General features: G+C 31.8%; 1 protein-coding gene across 1 annotated transcript in view; it reads left to right on the plus strand.

Moving 5' to 3' along the window:
- Nucleotides 1-2,027: 2,027 nt before the first annotated feature.
- LOC142334938 (gamma-aminobutyric acid receptor subunit pi-like) overlaps nt 2,028-24,306 on the plus strand; it is a 107,233-nt gene continuing 84,954 nt past the window's right edge. The window contains exon 1 of the mRNA XM_075383267.1: nt 2,028-2,920. Within this exon, the coding sequence (XP_075239382.1) occupies nt 2,622-2,920 (299 nt within the window). The 5' untranslated portion in view covers nt 2,028-2,621. The remainder of the gene's footprint in view (nt 2,921-24,306) is intronic.

Genomic DNA, 24,306 nt, shown 5'->3' on the forward strand with positions numbered 1-24,306 from the left:
TCAATAAAAGGGTCAAAACTAATGTCGTGTTTTTCTATGCTATGGTTGTTATTAAGTTTATCCATTGGATGAAGATTATTTTGCTTCTTTCAGGTTGCAAAAACTAACATCTATACGAAGATGGTTTTCAGTTTATTATCACAATTAGCTTTAAACATTTAACAAATTTAATGCACGATTCGAAAAAACCGAAAGCGAATTATTAGCTATTTTACTTTTTTAACTATTAAGTTTAACTTTGTTGTAATTGACGTTGCTAATGAAACTAATTTTGTTGTTTAGTGAGTAAACTGGAGTTAAAAAAGAAAAAATTGGATATATCCAGATGTTTCTCTTGCAAATTTTGAATCATCTTGGGGATTCTTGCAAGACTTGAATCCGCTCATTACTAGGGTAGCTTAACCCTTATTTTGTAATTCACCATTTTTACTCGAGAAGTGAAGCATGATTTATTGGGTCAGTCGAAAGTGCAGCGTGGAAAATTTGAGTCGAGCAAAAGCTGAGCATGACAGTTTGACGGAGGAAAGTCCACCGTGAATAAATTCGGTCGAGGTTAATGCCAGTTGTTCGCTAAGTGGACCTAAAGTCATTTCAAATGTTTGGGTTGACGGTCTTTTCATGCCCTTTGCTTGGGCATGGTCTTTTCATTAGTAAAGTTCTGAGCCCAGTCTCCAGGTGATTTGATGCCATTGTGATTATACAAATGGTGGGTTCATCTTTATTCTGTCAGCGATCTACAAGCAGTGGGCTTTTGTCCCCCCTATTGAGCAAACAATTGTTACCTGTTATGTTTATCTATATCAGAATGTGAAACAATTTGCTAACTTTCCACCGCAGTTTGCACGAGAAAACTTAGCTAGGCGTGGAATTTAATAAGAATATTATTAGGTATATACATATATAATCATAAATATGACATTGTGTAACTGGAGATAGGATTGACCTTCGACCGTGTAGTGTACTTGAGTCTGCAAAAGAGCAGCGTCGTTGGTCTGATCTGATATTGTTTAACTTCTTCACACTTGAGGCCCTAATCCTGGCGTAAACACAGTTATCTTCATGCACAAATACACAAACAACAGTCACCGAGGGACATAAAGAGCACACACACACACATTCTTCAGTCCTTTCAGATCAGAAAGAAACATAGCTGACAATTATCAGAAAGAGCTTCTTAGCCGATTCAAACTTTTGGTGAAAGGGGGGGGGGGTTGGAAAAAGAGAGTCCAGTTATATTTGAATTTCAGAGATTTAGAAAGGATGCTTGTATAACAGTAGCCAGACAAACTTGACTCTTTTGTGCTGTATAAGAGAAATGATAAAATGCATTGTTATTGAGCATCAAGTGGGGGAAAAATTAGAGCCACCGCAGTTCAATTTTAAGTTATCTTGCTCTCAAGATCTTGATTTGTCTCGTAAAATACTTAATGAAGTATTTTGTTTGAGCAGCCCTCACGTTGCAGAGCTCAATCACGCCTTTATAAACAGCACTTGAAAATATCAAATTATATTTAAAAAAATGTAGTATGTGCCAAAAAAATTAGCAGACCAAAGGCGCCTAAATAACGTTGATGACATATTAAGTCTGTTCAATTATTGCCAAAAAGCGAATTCGATGGTCTATATTATATGGCTATTATTTTTGAACAAGTTTCCCTTTATCGGGTGAAATAATTTTGCGCTTTTTCGGAACATTTGGTATTTTATCAATAAGGTTGCAAAATGACAACTGCCATGTAACTGTTAGGGTTTCCTCGATTTGTTAACTCAAAATCAGCGCTGCTAAACAAAACAATTTTTTTTTAAATTTCCGCCTAATTTGTTTTGATTATTTTGTTTTTTAATGAATATCTGTGTCTATTTTTCTGCTTCATGGACTCGCTAAATGTTTCATAATCTTTTCATTGCCACAATCTAACGTCTGGGTTTAATTTCTGACCAAATCCTAATTCTTAATTAATCTGTTTCGCTTCACAGTCTCTTTTATTTATTGGTCTGCATTATCAAAGCTTGCGGCCCAAGTCATAATATTTGGTCAGAACTTGAAAGAAGACCCGAGGCCTTGAATTGAAGCATTAGAAATGATTCACCCTCCGCCCCTAAACAGCTTGGTTACTTCAAACTAAATTTATGTTTAATATACTCGAGTAAACAAAGCATATAAATTACACCTCAGCTATTTGTTATCATTTTGTCCTATTCTGTTTGGTCAAAATATCTTACAGTTATCACACTTAGTTTTTTCTCAAAACTTTTTTCACACTTCAAAATCTGTTCAAAATTTATTCCAATGTTTATTCAACTCTTATGAAAGAAACCATTTTCATTGGCTAAAATTCCTTCACTGCTTTGACTATCTTCAGTTTGAATATTCATATGCAAAAATAAATTTTGTCAGTGTTATAAATGGAGCCACCGAGTATTGTAATTGGTTATAAAAATTGATAAATGAGTGAACCGAAAAAACTAACCAGTCCTCCACGAATATTTATGATCGCAAAAAATTATTTCTCACTATTTGTTCTTATTTATTTTCGCTCGCTTCCTTGAAAAGTAGTTTTTTAACTTGTGGTTATAAATTTCCCTTTTATTGTCTGTCCAACAATAAATTTTGAGAAGCTATGAACCATTTAATTTATTGCTTTTTGATTGCGCTGAACTTGTTCGTGTCGGGTAAAGATCTCCCGGAAGAGTACAGAAAACCCGCGAAAACTGAGTCCGCGAAAACTGAGTCCGCGGATCTCGGCGAAGACCAGTCAAATTCTAAGGCAGGTTCAGATGAAACCACAGGTGGTGGCGGAGGTTCCGGAGTGATCGAACCAATTGTGATGGCCTCGGGATACGTGTGTCGGGCACCGAACCCATCCTGGTGTCCTCTTCTAGAGCGAAACGATCGCAACCGAAGATTCTCACAGACAAGGTAAGTTGGGTTCCAAATTGTGTTCGACATATCAGAATTGTTCTCATTTTCGCTGTTCAAAAATGTCCTTCAAAACATTCGCATTTTCGAGAAACTTCAAAGTTAATGAAAAGTCGTCAATTCTTTGTCGCAACAATTTTTTTTAAGCTAAAGATTTTTAAGATTACCCAAATTGTTTTGCAGACAAACTTTTGTATCTCTGCCCCCTTCCACCCCTTAACCAAATGGGATGTTCACGAGACAGTAATGTTGGCAAAATTACCGCAATAGAATGTGTAAAAGTTTCATTTAAACCCATTGAAGTGGTTTCATTGACAAGAAACAGTTTTTCCCCCTATCACTGCGCTTTGCTTGCTTGTAGGGATGAAAAAATCAATACATTTTAATGAAGTCATAACAGTACAAAATCCCAACAGACGAACTTTTTTGAAACTCTCAGAATGCAGGCAAACGTACTAATTGTGTGCAAATATTTCGTTCATCTATGTTTATTTGAAATTTGATTTGCAGTAAATGAAACTGCGAACGGTAGCTTCCTTCCTCTCCAGAAATTTGTAGCTGTCATTTTTGTTCCAGAAATTTATTCTTATCAATAATTTTCAACCTATTTTATTTCAATTCAATTCTCAAATGCACAGCTACGCAAAGTATGTCAGACGGTTTCATATATTTTGGATAACTTTTAACAAGTTTTTTTCAATTAAAATTGGTTTTCGAACAAAAGACAGTCATTCTGAAATTTTGAGAGAAAAACAAAACAAAATTGAACCGTCTATGCTAAATTTTAACGTTTTTTCTATTTAAAGTATTTTCTGTATTTGAATATTTTTAAGGTACCTAATAGAGAATCCCCCTTCTGAGCTATACGTTACCACAATATTGCTTGACTTACAGTTTAGATAGCCGAATATCAATTTAAGCGCAAATCTATTCAGCATTAGCCCCTCTTCACAAATGGGGGTGGACGATTGCTAAAAAAGATCAAACTTCTAGAACAAATAGTCGCAATATTTACGATTGTTATTCCTAATTGATGCCCTGATTTTTTTTGCGAGAGCTGTCCAAGGAATTGACTTGCATTCTGTTACAACGAAATCTGTTTGTAAGAGGTTAAAAATATTATGAAATTGAGTCAAATTTTGGATATTAAAATAAACGTATTTATCTCATTTATGAATCATATTGAGCACAAAAACAAGAAAAAGTCATACAGTTCATATCAGATCATTAAGCCGCTAACAATTATGTCTGGCGATACTTTTTTGGCCTTTGTTCTGAACACCCTTCGGAAATAAATTTGTGTTGATTAGTTTTAACCACAAGTTAATTTTTCTAATTGGTTATTTTATTCCAGCAATGTAATTGGGCATTGGTTTTTGCGTCTAACCAAACAAATTGTTTGGGTTGAAATCATCTTTTTGAGTAACTTCATTGTCTCGTGTTTTTGGTCTGCGATCTTTGCCTCTATGCTTTTCCTGTTATTGTTGGATGAAAGGATTGACAATAGTTTTACAGTAGAAAGTTCCGGGGCGCACATTAAAAAGCAAAGGAAAATATATGTTTTTTTAAGTTGTTAATTTTTTTCTAAAAATTTACTCACGAGTAAAAAAAACGTTGAAATTGTCTTGGACTAACTGTAACTTCATCTGTCTGCGTATCTTATCCAGAACATAAATTTTAAAAATAGACGGTTTTCTTTTTAAAAAGTTTGTTGTCCGATCCCAAATTTAGGGGATAGATTTTTGTCCGAAGAGAACTAACTTTGTGCTAAGTCGTTTAATTGTGGCCAAGCGATATATTTAAATGTAGTTGCGTTCTTGCATGCGTTTGAGTATCGAGCGGGGAGTTCTCTATTGGAGTGTGCTCCGTTTGTTCTTATTGACTGATTCTGCGATTTAAGCGAGAGTGATTTTTCGGTGAAATTTTTATCGTGTTCTGCATTTGGCCGTTGGCGGGATTAATGATGAGTCACATGAGATTCCTAAAGACAATTAGTTTAATCTGCCTAAAGGATTTGTTAAAATACTAAAAACTTCCTTCAATTCAAAAGATTGTCTGAAATCATTTGGAAGTCTATTGTTTCCCTTCATTGAAACCTGTCATCTAATTGAAACCCCTTTTAGCACGTTTAATATCGTGATCAATTAAGCTGATCTTGACAATGATGTTATCAATTGAGCCACAACATCTCAAATTATGAGGATGCAACTTCGCAAACGTGATTTTGAAAAAGAGAAGGGGGATGAAATGTACGCAGTTCTGCCCTTGATTCTCTAAACGAGTTCACGTAAACCCTAGACATTTTGGGCGGGTCGCCCTAATGTCAGGTCACGAATTCCTTCGGGCGACTAAGATTTATTAATGTTCTAGCATAATCTCAGTTGGAGTCAGGCTTCCTCCCTCAAACAAAAATAGATCACAATAAGGAAAATTAACATGAAGTTTTAATGCTGTTCTTTTGAGTATTGGAAGATTTAGAAGCTATACTTTGAGAAACTATTTACAAAATTGGATTACTTGTGTGTATTGTAATGGAGCATAGACACTTCCTTGGAATATTTTCCCTGCAAAAACAATGGGGGGATCTCAAGTAAATTTGGGAAGAACTTGACTCCATTTCTAGAGATAGGTAATCTTTTTGTAATCCATATTATCCATCCTTAGGAGGAGAAAATTCCAGGAAAATGAGGACTCCACAGAATCTATTCATTTGCCTTGGTGATACGTCATCTGTCGCAAAGGAAAGCCGTTGCAATCAGAGATTTTATGAACTACTGCAATGTTTGCAAACTGTTCATAAATAAAGATTAAAACTTCCTGAAAAAAAAATATTTTCTGGAATAATTACAGTTAGTACACAAATTGTTGCAAAAAAAACATTTATCTTTTTCTCGCTCAGGGAAAGCGTTGGCTGGGAAACCGAAAAAAATGAATGCAACAACATTCTCATTGTAAAAAACAATTGTTTGAAAAAAACCACAAGGTCTTAAATCAACCAATTAGTTAGATAGAAATTAACCACTTGATTTTCAAGTACATTTTGTTTAAAAAAGAGTAGACATTAAAAGACAACAGTAATATTTGTTTTCAAATTTTATAGGTGGCTTCAATATTGATCGTCATATGATTTTGCCCAACTCTTCGCAAATTTTAAGGTTCGTGTGATCTAATATTTTTGAAATTTTTTAGGGTTTGTAAATTTTGACAAAACAGCAGTTGACAGAAGTATTTGAAAACTATTTTCAGCATATCGCGCAAGAAGGGGTAAGACCTGAGACATTTTCCTGTGACATCTTGAAAATTGTTGATAAACTAATCAAACGATTATTAGAATGATATTCTTCAAGAAAAAGTTTCAATCTTTAGATTCTCTTGTGGAAGAAAATAGAATTATATGAAAGAGATAAAATATTTATCAATATCAGGTGACACGAATGTAAATCAGACTTCTGGCATTTTTTTCTGCGAGTAACAATGGATTATGGCGATCTAAATCACTCCTATCTAGTGGTAATCTCAGCATAAAAACATTTTTAAAAAACAGATAGCAAAGAATTTCAAGTATTATTATTGGCTTTTGAAACAATTTTTGAGAAGTGTGAAAATTTAGAGAGGTTCTGAAATGTAATAAAGTGCACTTAGATTTCTTTAAAAGAATTACGTTTTAAAACTTCACCAGTTAATTGGATTGATCTATTGTCAGAGGAAAGAAGCTTTTAAAAACATACTTGTACTTCATAAAGTTTTTTTTCCCCTGTAGGTAATCTTTTTATTAAATGTTTTGACTAAAAAGAGATTGAATTCATTTTCATCTAGAGAAAGCATGTCAGCTAGACCTAATTGTTGTCTCTCTGTCGAAGAGTTTATTCAAGTAATTTTAAGCAAAACAAAAAGGCTCAGTAATGTTCGTTTGCACATAAGTTTCCGACCTCGCTCAACCACGCTTATGACTTAATTATCCGCCAAATGAGGAAGAGATAGAAAACTTTCAAAAAATCAATTTTTGTTAGAAAATAATTGCCTAATTTATTTTAAAAAATTGCTTTGGCTCTAACCACTATACAAATGAAACAAAAACATATTAGAAGGCCGATGATACCTGCCACTGAGGAGAAAAAGAGACAAGACAAACAGCAGTACCTGATAAAAACAACAAGCCTTACTTAAGATCAAAACTCAATCGTTTAACAATCTTTAACTTTTTTATCATATTTTATAAAAATGATCAATATAAGCAAAAATTACGAAAATTGTGAACAAAACAATGGAAGGGAATTTACGCTATCGTTCACAAAATTGTGATTCTTCATTACTCCTCGGAAAAAAACTAAAATCTGAAAATATTTTTAAATTCTAAATTCTACGCTTGACAAGCTTTTTATTGACACCACTCACAATCCTGTACGATGAATATATCGATCAGTAAAAATTGACTGAACAAAAGAACTGTGCACTTGGTAAACTAGAAGTTGTTGTTTAAGAAATGCAGTTGAAGCGAACTTTTTTTTGCAATTGAAGAGAACGTAAAACGTTGAACGGCACTCTAAAAATCGGTTCTAAAATTTCCTCATTGTTGCAATTTCAATCTTAGCTTTCAAAAAAACATCGCTTGTAAACATGCATCATTAAGAACTTAAGTTGTCTCTTAAATTAAGACAGTCTATTGAGATGTGAGAGCAGCTTTTGAAAATCAGTTTTACACTTTATAACTGTCACAGAAATCATCTTAAAACTGTCGCAAAACCACTCACTAATTTAATGAGATAAATTAGAATGGATACTCTGTATTCTATCGGATCTGCTATTCAGATGCAATCATCGTGACAGTTTCACAGACGACTCTTCATTTTTCTCAAAATCAGTTGTTCTTTTTTATGCTGTGTTTGCAATTTGAAAAGATTCATACAACGTGTCTATCATGTGAACAGTTTACATAAGTACGCAAAACTCCTCAAAACTGAAACACAAAATTGTGCATTTGCAACTAAAGCTGTATTAATTTGATGTTAATAAATATTACAAGACCTGCTCTTTTAATCAATTTTGGAAAATTACGGCAGAACAACTTACTTCTTCATTAAGGGTTTTAAAAGTAACTCACATTTAACTTAAAAGTCTGCTGGTGAACTGTGCCTGTGATTTAGTCCCTCCTGCAAAACTTGACACCAAATTTTGTCTAAACAAGTAGCGAGCTCGAAAATTAATTTCAGGAATACAGAGAATAAAGTCGCTATTTCCAATTGTAGTCGCTATTTCCAATTGCGACTACATGGGGTTAAATGAAATTACTCAAACCATGGTGGACCTATCGACAGGATTTGGATTTAAAGTCATGGCTTAAAAATCGATCTTCGAATCGATCTTTAAATCACCTCAAAAGTGCGACTTGAAGTCTGCGTGTTGAGGATTAACTTGAACTTCTAAAAATATCATCGTTTGCGCACAAGGCAGAGGTTTTTTTCACTCACACGTTTTTTCGTAATGATATAACTTCTGAAACAGTTTTTCCGAATAAATTTTTGCTGAAAAATCTTGTTTTATTAATATTTGTCGTCTAATGGAAGGAATATTATAATATTAAAGCACTTTGCGCACCTTTTTAAAAAACACTGAATATCTAATTTATATAAAATGGAAAGGAACGTTAACTGACTAATGGCATTTTCAGCAACACAATAAATATAATAAAAGTTAATAATATATCTAAGTTATATGCTGGACATCATAATTGACTTACATGAAACTGCGTCTGCTTTTTTAATACCAGCTATCGCGTAACTTAGCTGCCTAAATAGCAGAAAAAATATTTTCTTGAGATTTTTTTCGAATAAACTGGAACAAATATAGATTTGCACACCCAGTCACGTGCCACAGAGCCTGTTCCAGTATAAGGTAACTCATTATGCTAGAGTAACGAGCTTTTTTAGGGGGGGGGGGGGTTGGCTTCAAAATTACATGATCTTTTAGAGTAAAAATTAGCGTGGATAATGAGATATTGTATCGGAATGAAGTACTTAGTTACAGTCATCATTATCTATTATAACGCATAATTGTATGTATTACTAATGTGAGGAAATAAGTTAGCCCCTAGTTGAGAAATTTTTGGTTATCACACATAAGAAATTGTCGGCATTGTCGTTTTTTTCTAGCCAAAAACGACAAAAGTTCCTATGATTTTCTCGCCGGTCTTGTCATTCTGTTCGGTATTTCACACAAGAAAGATTTGGTATGGTTGTTTTTAAACGTAAGACAGATTCGGTATCGTCATTTTTAAACGTAAGAAAAATTCGGTGTCCTTTACAGAAACCGCACGATTTTCTAAACCGGGTCTGAAAAGCAGATTTGTCCAGCAGGCCAAACAAAAAGAAGATTGGCATTGAACGTTTTGAAATGCAACCAATCGTCAAAAACTTTTCTTGCCAACTACAAGAAAGTATGTAAGAACTCAGTGAATGCGAATAAGTAAACAAAATTTGCATCAATGTTTAGCAAATATGCTACTTTATCAATTCAAACTTCATCAAGAAAATTGAACTCGTCCATTTATTTTTGTGAATTAGCTAAAAAAATAGTTATCAATGAAATTGCACATTCTTTCAGATACTTTTTTCTGAGAAAAACGTCAGATTATCCTGCAAATAACCGTATCATAACGTTTGACTACATTATATGCAGACAAATAAAAATTTCCAATAGAAAAAAATGACGTTTTCATACGTCTAAAACCAAACATACAGAAGATCTAATACGTTTAAATACAAAACATACCGATTCTTCTCAAAGTGAACATACCGAATCTCTCTGGCGTCCAAAAAGAACCATACCAAATCTTTCGTACATTTGAAACCGACGATACTGAACAACCCGAACTCACCAAATCCTTATTACGTTTGAAACCGAATATACCAAAGATTTTTTTACAATTTTTCTGTCGTTTTGTTTCCTCTTCTCAACTAATGATTAGTTCTGATTGCTCGAGATATATCACTAAGCATTTAGTCGCTGCGCTCAGTTGAGCTTGTTGTTGTTCGCGGCTGTTCCTCTGCTGCGGAGTTTGAATCGAATTGTATCCTCGTAGAAAAGTGTCTATGATACAAATTCAGTCCTTTTAATAGTATTGAATGTTTATACTTTTTGCCAAATGGCATAGTGTGAATGATTGATTCCCTATTTTGACATATACTACGGCAACAGCACTGGTTTGAATCAGATAGCACTTAATATTTTGGTGTTTTGTTTTAAATGTATCACTGATACAGTACCCTCTAAACTACTCACGGGGTGCAAGGAAAATATCTAAATACGGAAATCAAGAACCATTGGTCAATTTTCTATCAGAACTTAACCATAAATTACTTCATAAAAAGTTGGTTTTGATTGACATAAGGGTTTTGATTAAAAAAATACATTTACTTAACCGGAGGTATAATTAGTAATGAAAAAACAAAAACAAAAGAGTACGCAAACATTTTTCACGTATTCAGCTATCAGTTTATGAATTTAAAAAATCAACTATGATTTCACCCAAGAACGCTGCAGAAACATTTTACGATACAATCGCGCTGTTTTGCAATTCTTTAGTTTTGAAAATCGACTTGTTCTTTTTTCTGCCCGATTACCCTTTGCAGTATCCCTTATTATCTCCTATAAATTTCTAATAAATACAAGGAAATTATGTATTTTATGACAATAGATCTGAGATCACAACTTAAAAACACTTCACATTCTTAAACAAAACGATCATATTAAAACAATACACAACGTGCTTGATAATCTCGGGCAAGCAAGAGTTGTTTTAGTTTTTTTTCGTATTTTGGCCAGCAGTGCGTCTAAATGGAAGTCTTTTATGGTTTGTTGCCCTTTTAAGAAGGAGTTGCTGTGATTATTTTTTAAATTCGTATAGATTATATTATATTCATTTTTTTAGCAATTTGTAATCTGTGATGGTTGTAATTCTTAGCTCCAAAATATTTATCTGGGGAACTTTCATTATGCAAAAGTTAGGTTCTCTAATCTACGAGTCAAACATGTGAACAGCATCTAACAGTGTCTTTTCCTGTCTGATAAATCCGCAGGATTTTTTCCCGATTAACGAGGGTGAAAATAGTTGGCCAAAACATTGGAATGATGAGTAAATGGTAAATTTTAATCTTTCTCAATTCTGAATATGGCCAATTGATCATATCGCGCGAAATTTCAAAAAAACTTTCATATTATATACTCTGGTTTTTATAAATAAATCAATTGACAACCTTACGAAAACAAAAAAAGGTCCGCGATAGAAATGATTTCATGAAAACTTAAACAATTTTATTAATATTATTTCTGTATGATGGTTTGATAAATGCAACGAAAAGTAAAAAAAAAACTCTAAAGTAGTTTACTTCCAGATTTTTGTCTGCTTGAGCCTGAAATTCCTAGTTAATGACTGCATTTGGTCTCACATCAACAAGAGTAAAAAAAATTAGTTATCTTGCTCGAATTTTTAAGAGCTGCGACAAAAAATTTCAGATTCTTGTATATCTTAGATTCTTAGATTATTACAAGATTACCGCCTTATTTTGCAAGGCTCTTGAAACATAGAACTTATCTTTCGAGAATGCAATCTTTGTGCATGTTCCTGTAGGAAGTATCTAAAACTTTATACATAGGTTCTTGCGTAATAAATTGAATGATCAGGTCATCAGTACCAAAAATTTTGAGGAATGATTATCGTTCCCACCCCACTTGTGGGGGAAGGAACTATATACTCAAATGGATTTTTTTTGTTCAGTCAATTTTGGCCGATCGATATATTCATCGTAGAGAAATGTGAATGGTATCACTAAAAAGCTCATCAGCCTAGAATTTGAAATTAAAAAGATTGTTTTGATTTTCGTATTTTTCGAGGAGTTATCTAGGATTGAAAATTAGTGCGAACACGCGATATTTGGTATGATTTCGTTCATTTTTACTGTAAATTTTCTTCAAATTATGATCTTTTCTTAAAGAACTTTTCATTCAAATTTGCATTTCACGACACAAAAAGAATCAATTTCGTATTCCTATTCCTAATACGCGAAAGGTGATAAAAGGACTAGTTCTCGTCTCATAGGGAAGTTTACTATAAAAAAAAACCGAGAGCTGTTTTTTTTAGAAAACTTCATATTTTTAGGTCACCTAGAGACTGGTCACTTTTCATATCGATGTTTGATTACTCATAAACCTGATTTACAGTAAAATGACGCCTAATGAACAAAAAACACGTTTTCAAGGAATCGCACATAATTTTTATGGCTTCGGCTCGAGGTTTTGCAATTTTTAATGATAGATTTCTTAGATTTCACTACATTTTTGGAGCCCTATGGCATAGAATCTTTGATTAAAATTGCAATAGCTTACGTAATGAACAATAGTGAGGCTATTCAGTGCTTTGATTGGACAGCCAATGGCTGTTAAGGTTTTATATATCACTTTACAAAGTTTTTTTTTAAACAAAAACCTAACATAAACTTATTTCTGTAAACTGTAAGTCAGCTTCTGTACTAACAGGACCCCTTCCTTCTTACTGTAACCAAAACTAATCTGTTTAGCGGTTTCATTTTCTAACTATTAATTTAAGACTTCGATGCCACAAGATTTCAAAAAATTTTAAAATTTTTGGATGTTTTCGTATTTTTGAATCCTTTTGAAATTTTATCTCATCATCCTGATTTGGATAGCCCTTGTAGGTTTAGGCAAGACAATGAGTGGATCATAGATAAACTTTTCAGAGAAAAGCTTATGGTTTAATTGGTTTTTTGGTATTTAGATTTTTCGGTTTGATTTTTTGATTTTTGCTTATATTTGTTGTTGTTGTTTTCATAGTCATAATACCTATTGTGATATCTTATTGATTACCCATGCATGACAAACATCTTTGTCCTTCTTTCAAGTCATGACTGGGAGTTTTTGTTTCTTCTGTTGAAAACTATTGAACTTATTGTCTGTTGAGAATATAAAGAAAAATTTTCAAAAAAAGTTTCAACATGAAACAAACTTAAACTTTTTTTCACGATTTGTAAGAAATTCTAAGTAAAGACCAGAACCCTTTCCTTTCTTTCTACAGCAATCTAAATTTTTTTGGTTGCCATTTTTTTCTAATTCAAGGTTTTATGGCTTCGATGCCACAAGATTTCAAAAAAAAAACAAATTTTTGGATATTTTTGTTTATTTGGTTCCTGTTGAAATCCTATCACATGTTCCTATTATTGATAACTCCAATTGGTTTTGAGAAGACGTTTAACGGATCTTAGAACATCTTTGTCCTTCTATCATGTCATGACTGGGAGTTTTTTTACTTCTGTTGAAAGCTATTGAACTTATTGTCTGTTGAGAATTAAAAAAATAATTTTTCAAAAAAAATTTTTAACATTAAACAAACTTAAACTTAGTTTCACGATTTGTAAGCAATTCTCAGTAAAGACTAGAACCCTTTCCTTTCTTTCTACAGCAATTTAAAATTTTTTGGTTGCCATTTTTTTTCTAATTCAAGGTTTTATGGCTTCGATGCCACAAGATTTCAAAAAAAAATAAATTTTTGGATATTTTTTTTTGCTTCCTAGTGAAATCTTATCACATTTCCCTACTATTGATAACTCCGATTGGTTTTGAGAAGACGTTTAATGGATCGTAGAAAATCTTTGTCCTTCTATCAAGTCATGACTGGCAGTTTTTTTTACTTCTGTTGAGAGCTATTGAACTTATTGTCTGTTGAGAATTAAAAAAATAATTTTTCAAAAAAAAATTTTAACATTAAACAAACTTAAACTTAGTTTCACGATTTGTAAGCAATTCTCAGTAATGACTAGAACCCTTTCCTTTTTTTCTACAGCAATGTAAAATTTTTTGGTTGCCATTTTTTTTCTAATTCAAGGTTTTATGGCTTCGATGCCACAAGATTTCAAAAAAAAAAATTTTTGGATATTTTTTTTGCTTCCTGTTGAAATTTTATCACATTTCCCTACTATTGATAACTCCGATTGGTTTTGAGGAGACGTTTAATAGATTGTAGAACATCTTTGTCCTTCTATCAAGTCATGACTGGGAGTTTTTTTTACTTCTGTTGAAAGCTATTGAACTTATTGTCTGTTGAGAAATAAAAAAAATAACTTTTCAGAAAAAGTTTGAACATTAAACAAACTTAAACTTTTTTTTCACGATTTGTAAGAAATTCTCAGTAAAGACCAGAACCCTTTCCTTTCTTTCTACAGCAATCTAAAATTTTTTGGTTGCCATTTTTATTCTAACTCAAGGTTTTATGGCTTCGATGCCACAAGACTTCGAAAAAAAAATTTTTTGATATTTTTGTATTTTTGGTTCCTGTTGAAATCTTATCACATTTTCCTATTATTGATAGCTCCGATTGGTTTTGAGAAGATGTTTATTGGAGCGTAGAACATCTTTGTCCTTCTATCAAGTCATGACTGGGAGTTTTTTTACTTCTGTTGAAAGCTATTGAACTTTTTGTCTGTTGAGAATTTAAAAAAATAATTTTTCAAAAAAAAATTTGAACATTAAACAAATTTAAACTTAGTTTCATGATTTGTTAGCAATTCTTAGTAAAGACTAGAACCCTTTGCTTTCTTTCTACAGCAATCTAAAATTTTTTGGTTGCCATTTTTATTCTAACTCAAGGTTTTATGGCTTCGATGCCACAAGATTTCGAAAAAAAATAAATTTTTTGATATTTTTGTTTATTTGGTTCCTGTTCAAATCTTATCACATTTTCTTATTATTGATAACTCCGACTGGTTTTGAGAAGACGTTTAATGGATCGTAGAACATCTTTGTCCTTCTATCAAGTCATGACTGGGAGTTTTTTTACTTCTGTTGAAAGCTATTGAACTTTTTGTCTGTTGAGAAATAAAAAAAATAACTTTTCAGAAAAAGTTTGAACATAAAACAAACTTAAACTTTTTTTCACGATTTGTAAGAAATTCTCAGTAAAGACCAGAACCCTTTCCTTTCTTTCTACAGCAATCTAAAATTTTTTGGTTGCCATTTTTATTCTAACTCAAGGTTTTATGGCTTCGATGCCACAAGATTTCGAAAAAAAAATAAATTTTTGGATATTTTTGTTTATTTAGTTCCTGTTGAAATCTTATCACATTTTCCTATTATTGATAACTCCGATTGCTTTGAGAAGATGTTTAACGGATCGTAGAACATCTTTGTCCTTCTATCAAGTCATGACTAGGAGTTTTTTTTACTTCTGTTGAAAGCTATTGAACTTATTGTCTGTTGAGAATTTAGAAAAATAAAGTTTCAAAAAAAATTTTTAACATTAAACAAATTTAAACTTAGTTTCACGATTTGTAAGCAATTCTCAGTAAAGACTAGAACTCTTTCCTTTCTTTCTACAGAAATGTAAAATTTTTTGGTTGCCATTTTTTTTCTAATTCAAGGTTTTATGGCTTCGATGCCACAAGATTTCAAAAAAAAATTTTTTGGATATTTTTTTTGCTTCCTGTTGAAATTTTATCACATTTCCCTACTATTGATAACTCCGATTGGTTTTGAGAAGACGTTTAATAGATTGTAGAACATCTTTGTCCTTCTATCAAGTCATGACTGGGAGTTTTTTTTACTTCTGTTGAAAGCTATTGAACTTATTGTCTGTTGAGAAAGAAAAAAAATAACTTTTCAAAAAAAGTTTGAACATTAAACAAACTTAAACTTTTTTTCACGATTTGTAAGAAATTCTAAGTAAAGACCAGAACCCTTTCCTTTCTTTCTACAGCAATCTAAAAATTTTTGGATGCCTTTTTTTTGTTATTCAAGGTTTTATGGCTTCGATGCCATAAGATTTCGAAAAAAATAAGATTTTGGATATTTTTGTTGGTTCCTGTTGAAATCTTATCACATTTTCCTATTATTGATAACTCCGATTGGTTTTGAGAAGACGTTTAATGGACCGTAGTACATCTTTGTCCTTCTATCAAGTCATGACTGGAAGTTTTTTTTACTTCTGTTGAAAGCTATTGAACTTATTGTCTGTTGAGAAATAAAAAAAATAACTTTTCAGAAAAAGTTTGAACATTAAACAAACTTAAACTTTTTTTCACGATTTGTAAGAAATTCTCAGTAAAGACCAGAACCCTTTCCTTTCTTTCTACAGCAATCTAAAATTTTTTGGTTGCCATTTTTATTCTAACTCAAGGTTTTATGGCTTCGATGCCACAGGACTTCGAAAAAAAAATTTTTTGATATTTTTGTATTTTTGGTTCCTGTTGAAATCTTATCACATTTTCCTGTTATTGATAGCTCCGATTGGTTTTGAGAAGATGTTTATTGGAGCGTAGAACATCTTTGTCCTTCTATCAAGTCATGACTGGGAGTTTTTTTTAATTCTGTTGAAAGCTATTGAACTTATTGTCTGTTGAGAAAGAAAAAAAATAACTTTTCAAAAAAAGTTTGAACATTAAACAAACTTAAACTTTTTTTCACGATTTGTAAGAAATTCTCAGTAAAGTCCAGAACCCTTTCGTTTCTTTCTACAGTAATCTAAAAATTTTTGGTTGCCATTTTTATTCTAACTCAAGGTTTTATGGCTTCGATGCCATAAGATTTCGAAAAAAAAAATAAGATTTTGGATATTTTTGTTGGTTCCTGTTGAAATCTTATCACATTTTCCTATTATTGATAACTCCGATTGGTTTTGAGAAGACGTTTAATGGACCGTAGTACATCTTTGTCCTTCTATCAAGTCATGACTGGAAGTTTTTTTTAATTCTGTTGAAAGCTATTGAACTTTTTGTCTGTTGAGAATTTAAAAAAATAATTTTTAAAAAAAAAATTTGAACATTAAACAAATTTAAACTTAGTTTCATGATTTGTTAGCAATTCTTAGTAAAGACTAGAACCCTTTGCTTTCTTTCTACAGCAATCTAAAGTTTTTTGGTTGCCATTTTTATTCTAACTCAAGGTTTTATGGCTTCGATGCCACAAGATTTCGAAAAAAAATAAATTTTTGGATATTTTTGTTTATTTAGTTCCTGTTGAAATCTTATCACATTTTCCTATTATTGATAACTCCGATTGCTTTGAGAAGATGTTTATTGGAGCGTAGAACATCTTTGTCCTTCTATCAAGTCATGACTGGGAGTTTTTTTAATTCTGTTGAAAGCTATTGAACTTATTGTCTGTTGAGAAAGAAAAAAAATAACTTTTCAAAAAAAGTTTGAACATTAAACAAACTTAAACTTTTTTTCACGATTTGTAAGAAATTCTCAGTAAAGTCCAGAACCCTTTCGTTTCTTTCTACAGTAATCTAAAAATTTTTGGTTGCCATTTTTATTCTAACTCAAGGTTTTATGGCTTCGATGCCATAAGATTTCGAAAAAAAATAAGATTTTGGATATTTTTGTTGGTTCCTGTTGAAATCTTATCACATTTTCCTATTATTGATAACTCCGATTGGTTTTGAGAAGACGTTTAATGGACCGTAGTACATCTTTGTCCTTCTATCAAGTCATGACTGGAAGTTTTTTTTAATTCTGTTGAAAGCTATTGAACTTTTTGTCTGTTGAGAATTTAAAAAAATAATTTTTCAAAAAAAAATTTGAACATTAAACAAATTTAAACTTAGTTTCATGATTTGTTAGCAATTCTTAGTAAAGACTAGAACCCTTTGCTTTCTTTCTACAGCAATCTAAAGTTTTTTGGTTGCCATTTTTATTCTAACTCAAGGTTTTATGGCTTCGATGCCACAAGATTTTGAAAAAAAATAAATTTTTGGATATTTTTGTTTATTTGCTTCCTGTTAAAATTTTATCACATTTCCCTACTATTGATAACTCCGATTGGTTTTGAGAAGACGTTTAATAGATTGTAGAACATCTTTGTCCTTCTATCAAGTCATGACTGGGAGTTTTTTTACTTCTGTTGAAAGCTATTGAACTTATTGTCTGTTGGGAAACAAAAAAAATAATTTTTCAAAAAAGTTTGAACATTAAACAAACTTAAACTTTTTTTCACGATTTGTAAGAAATTCTAATCAGAGACCAGAACCCTTTCCTTTCTTTCTACAGCAATCTAAAATTTTTTTGGTTGCCATTTTTATTCTAACTCAAGGTTTTATGGCTTCGATGCCACAAAATTTCGAAAAAAAAATAATTTTTTTGATATTTTTGTATTTTTGGTTCCTGTTGAAATCTTATCACATTTTCTTATTATTGATAACTCCGACTGGTTTTGAGAAGACGTTTAATGGATCGTAGAACATCTTTGTCCTTCTATCAAGTCATGACTGGGAGTTTTTTTACTTCTGTTGAAAGCTATTGAACTTTTTGTCTGTTGAGAAATAAAAAAAATAACTTTTCAGAAAAAGTTTGAACATTAAACAAACTTAAACTTTTTTTCACGATTTGTAAGAAATTCTCAGTAAAGACCAGAACCCTTTCCTTTCTTTCTACAGCAATCTAAAATTTTTTGGTTGCCATTTTTATTCTAACTCAAGGTTTTATGGCTTCGATGCCACAAGATTTCGAAAAAAAATAAATTTTTGGATATTTTTGTTTATTTAGTTCCTGTTGAAATCTTATCACATTTTCCTATTATTGATAACTCCGATTGCTTTGAGAAGATGTTTAATGGATCGTAGAACATCTTTGCCCTTCTATCAAGTCATGACTAGGAGTTTCTTTTACTTCTGTTGAAAGCTATTGAACTTATTGTCTGTTGAGAATTTAAAAAAATAAATTTTCAAAAAAAATTTTTAACATTAAACAAATTTAAACTTAGTTTCACGATTTGTAAGCAATTCTCAGTAAAGACTAGAACTCTTTCCTTTCTTTCTACAGAAATGTAAAATTTTTTGGTTGCCATTTTTTTTCTAATTCAAGGTTTTATGGCTTCGATGCCACAAGATTTCAAAAAAAAAAATTTTTGGATATTTTTTTTGCTTCCTGTTAAAATTTTATCACATTTCCCTACTATTGATAACTCCGATTGGTTTTGAGAAGACGTTTAATAGATTGTAGAACATCTTTGTCCTTCTATCAAGTCATGACTGGGAGTTTTTTTTACTTCTGTTGAAAGCTATTGAACTTATTGTCTGTTGAGAAAGAAAAAAAATAACTTTTCAAAAAAAGTTTGAACATTAAACAAACTTAAACTTTTTTTCACGATTTGTAAGAAATTCTAAGTAAAGACCAGAACCCTTTCCTTTCTTTCTACAGCAATCTAAAATTTTTTGGTTGCCTTTTTTTTGTTATTCAAGGTTTTATGGCTTCGATGCCATAAGATTTCGAAAAAAAATAAGATTTTGGATATTTTTGTTGGTTCCTGTTGAAATCTTATCACATTTTCCTATTATTGATAACTCCGATTGGTTTTGAGAAGACGTTTAATGGACCGTAGTACATCTTTGTCCTTCTATCAAGTCATGACCGGAAGTTTTTTTTAATTCTGTTGAAAGCTATTGAACTTATTGTCTGTTGAGAAAGAAAAAAAATAACTTTTCAAAAAAAGTTTGAACATTAAACAAACTTAAACTTTTTTTCACGATTTGTAAGAAATTCTCAGTAAAGTCCAGAACCCTTTCGTTTCTTTCTACAGTAATCTAAAAATTTTTGGTTGCCATTTTTATTCTAACTCAAGGTTTTATGACTTCGATGCCACAAGATTTCGAAAAAAAAAATAAATTTTTTGATATTTTTGTATTTTTGGTTCCTGTTGAAGTCTTATCACATTTTCCTATTATTGATAGCTCCGATTGGTTTTGAGAAGACGTTTAATGGAGCGTATAACATCTTTGTCTTTCTATCAAGTCATGACTGGGATTTTTTTTTACTTCTGTTGAAATCTATTGAACTTATTGTCTGTTGAGAATTTAAAAAAATAATTTTTCAAAAAAAAAATTGAACATTAAACAAACTTAAACTTAGTTTCATGATTTGTTAGCAATTCTTAGTAAAGACTAGAACCCTTTCCTTTCTTTCTACAGCAATCTAAAATTTTTTGGTTGCCATTTTTATTCTAACTCAAGGTTTTATGGCTTCGATGCCACAAAATTTCGAAAAAAAAATAATTTTTTTGATATTTTTGTATTTTTGGTTCCTGTTGAAATCTTATCACATTTTCCAATTATTGATAGCTCCGATTGGTTTTGAGAAGACGTTTAATGGAGCGTAGATAAAATTTTCAGACAAAAGGATATGGTTTAAATGGATGCGACACCTTCTTCTCGCACTTTTCTAATGAATTATTGGTTTCTGTATTTCTCTTTGTTCTCATAGTCATAAGATTTATTGTGATATCTTATTGATTACCCATGCATGACGAAAACCTTCGTCCTTCTATCGAGTCATGACTGAGCGTATTTGTTGACATCTGTTGAAAACTATTGAATTAAGACTTCAAAAAATTGAAACATTAGCCAATCGTAAACTTGTCTTCGTGAACTGTACGAACATCTCAGTAATTACTTCTTAATGGCTTCGACACGTTCTTTTCGCACTTTTCTATTGAATTTTTGGTTTTGCCTGTATTTGTTCTTATTTTCTTAGTCAATGATTTATTCTAATATCCTCTCGTATCGATGATTTGTCAATGACAAACACCTTGTCATCCCATCGAGGCATAACTCATATGCTCCCATCGAGCGCTTTTATTTCCATTTGCTGAAAACAATTGATTTTGTTGGCGTTGATACTAACGGTTTTCTAAAAAAATTAATGTATTTGTTCATATTTATTAAAATTTGGAAAGCTTGAGATTGAGTATTCAAGGATTGATGTTAACAGAGGAAGTCATTTTATAGAGAATAGTCTCAAAGTTTTTGATAATACACATTTTGAATGATTTTTTAAATTTTTCAGGTTTTGTTGTTTTTTTCGTCAACTTGTAGCTGATTCTCATCATTGAGGAGTATCATTCAACTTCTTGTATTCGAAAAATTTAAATGTTCACTGATATCATGTTGAAACTGATGTTTTGATTGTGGACAATATGCCTTTAAATAAAAGTTTTAGTGGTGTACTTGTGTTTCTTTGCTCTACTTTTAGCACATTCGCGTAACAACAGATCCCAATGATTTTCAAATGTGGCCCAAATGCACTTATTTAATCCTTCAGTTTAATTTTAGCTGCATTAGTTTGAATGGAAATGGAAGGAAGAATAAATAGTATTCAGACAAAAGCTATTGATTTTAATGGCCTCAATAATTTTTGTTTGCGCAAATGGTTTAATTTTTCCGAGTTTTTCTGCTTCTGTAGTCCGTTCCTATGGCTTAATCTAACCAACGAAAGGTCCTGTTGGTTTCATAATGAAAGTTTGGTACATTTATTAAGAAATATTTCGTTAAAAATTAATGATTTTTAAGACTTAAGAAATTATTTGGTTTAAGAAAAGTTGATTGATATTTCAATTTCGCCTTATTAATTCCTTTTGTCGACTTTGTTACCTAGTCTCGTCTAGGAAAATTGCCATCTGCTGTATAGTATGGACAAAGTAAATTTTTGCGGTTAAGGTTTTTGATTTTGCTTCTTTTGTTGTTTTTTTTTCGTAGTGTTTTCAATGAAATATCTCGTTAACGCTGTAATGAGGCATGGTATTATTTAATTGAACAAGTAGGTAGGCTTTTAAACGTTTTTTTAAACTCGAACATCTATTTTTATTATCTCTTCATTTGATTGGCAATTAAGTCAAAAGTGTAGATGAGCTCGGGTCGGAATATCATGTGCGAACGCACATTAACAAGCATCCTTGTTATTTTGGCAGGAAAATCATTTTCTGAACATGTCAATGTATATTTATAGTTTCCCTTTCCACATTGACTGAATAGCAGAAATCAGTTAATTGTAAAACTGAAGCAAGCTTTTATTTTAAACAAATTTAAAATGTAAGTTTTAAATTTTAGGAAATTTTGATTTAACTTCAAGCATTTAAAATTTTAGATGATCAACTATTTGCGACTATTTACGACTTCCAAACAAATTTTTTTTCAAAAAACTTTTAATTTTGTCCGCTTTTCTCCTGTTTTTGCAAGATGACTACACGAGAATACTGCCTATCTTGTAAAACCTAATTTTTACTGACCTGCAAAATTACCTGCACAAGAAACGAAAGCCGTCACAAGGTTTATCCAAAAATCATACAACCGTATGCATTGTGGTACAGTTTCCTGCAGGATGTTTCAATGGACAGTTTCGTACTAATAATACTACTAGTTTCATACCCTTAATAATTTTCATCTGTCTTTGATTATGTAATTACTGTAATCAAAACAAATATTCATAACTTATCACAATAAAAGAGATTTAAAACATTATGTAAGTCTATGATAGAAATCTCAATTGTTTTTGACAGCTACATATAATTTCATAGATCGATTAGCTCGGAGGGAAAATTTTTTATTAACTTTCATTTAAATTTTCAAAATTTATCCGTGGTTATGAAAATGGAGCTTCTTTCATAATGGCACCTATTGCTATTTTTTTTACAAAAATCAATTGTACCATTATGTAGAACAAATATTTTCAACAAATATGAGGAAGAGTGGCGGCAAAGAAATATTTTCAATAAGTGACGTAGAAAACCGTGAAATAATTTTGATTAATTGTTTGTTAGGATCGTAATCTGGGTCTTTTCTTTCATAGATCGTTCACTTACATATTAGGGTTATTGCTATATTTGCAGCCACTCTGTGGATGCGTTACTCTATAACTACTGCATAAAAGCAGACAGTCTGCGAGTACTTAATTGTAAATCGTTAACTGAAAAAAACCTATAATCATTTGATGATGTAGGGAGAATGTTGGGCTATGTTATTCAACAATGGTAACGATATGATATAAAGCATGATAGAATGGGAAAGAATTTTTTTATCAATATTAAATTTCAAATTTTGCCGCTGTGCCTTTGTGCTCAAAATTGTTTACCTTGAAGTTCAATTTCGTTTGATGGCGTTTTGTCCGCGCCCAATTTTACTGCTTCTTTTAATACCTGTTAGGATCTATTTTAATGGCTTTTCAGATCGCGGTACTTAGTGACATTTTGTCAGGCGTTTGAGGGTCATAAAATATTACGTTCTCCAATTGTTGTGCTGTTGCTTTAATGTCTGCGCAGCTTATAGGACTTTAGAGTGATATTTACTTCATAACTTAACAATTATTAACAAATAACGAATGGTCCTTAGTTTGATTAGATCCCAGACGGTGATCAATTATGTCACGTGGGAAGCTGGCATACTACATTACCTTAAGTTGAGAGACTTGATAGAAAATAGCAGGTTAAGTGTGAACAAACTCTAGTTTTATGATCTTGTCCTCACTGCGGGAACGCTGTCTGTGCGAATTACAGACAACTTATGGTCGTTCACAATTGATTCTTTTTCGCTAGTATTCGTCTGTTGAAAAGTATTCGTCTGTTGTAGAATATTAATTCAAACCACTCATTTTTTGACATCACATATTTACACCTGCACGTTAATTATCGTCGGAAAATTTTTACCCCAGGCCCTTTCACAAAATCCTTCATATTCTTAACTTTTTGGCATAATCTTCCTAGATATGTAAAGAATATAATGTGGGGCGATATGAGAGAGTTGTGAAATAATTGCGGTTAAACAGTGAGTGGAAATAAACAGCAGAGTAGAAATTAACAGCGTTGAAAATCAGAACACCAAATGAAAGGATCTAGCAAATTTTATCTATTTTCCACAAATTTTACAATCAGATACGTAATTAGCATCAGTCCTCAGCAAATGAGAAAAGTGCTGTTGAGACAGATATTCTCCTCTATGTAACTCAATAACTTGATGTATCTGGTAACCGTCTAAAAGCTTCGATCAAAACAAATTGAATGGAAAAATCAAAGCAACATATTTTTTAACGTATTAAGAATAACATGATTAGATTAACATTTTCAGAAAAAATCTAACGCTGAATTACGTAACATATCCAATCCAGAAGAATATGTAGGGAAAATTAGTACTAATTTAACAGGTGGATGTAGTGAGGACGAATGATTTGCGACAATATAGGAACCATAGTCTATGCAGCTGAAACTCTTGGGAAAATGCAACAGTACTGGATTCGAGCCTACGTCTCTTACTTGCAAGCCTAGTGTGCTAACCATTACACCAACTGGGCTTAAGATCTAACTTGGGCATCTCTTATAACCCATTCTCATGTTCTTTCTTGCTCCTCAAGGCCCTCTTTTCTATAGCCAATATGCCCGCTATAGCCAATATGCCTGGCTTATTTTTTGCACAATTTACATTAGGTTGTTCTCTCTCAACCTCCTAACACATAACAGTTCTCGACGACCCGATCAGTAGGTGCAGCAAAAGTAGGGTAGCAAGCCCCCAGGATAGCTGCCTCAATTAACGGTCAATTAATCGATTTAACGGTCAGTTGTTGACC

The sequence above is a fragment of the Convolutriloba macropyga genome, chromosome 2 (genome assembly GCF_964194025.1).
Source record: "Convolutriloba macropyga chromosome 2, txConMacr16.3, whole genome shotgun sequence".
Taxonomy (NCBI): domain Eukaryota; kingdom Metazoa; phylum Xenacoelomorpha; order Acoela; family Convolutidae; genus Convolutriloba; species Convolutriloba macropyga.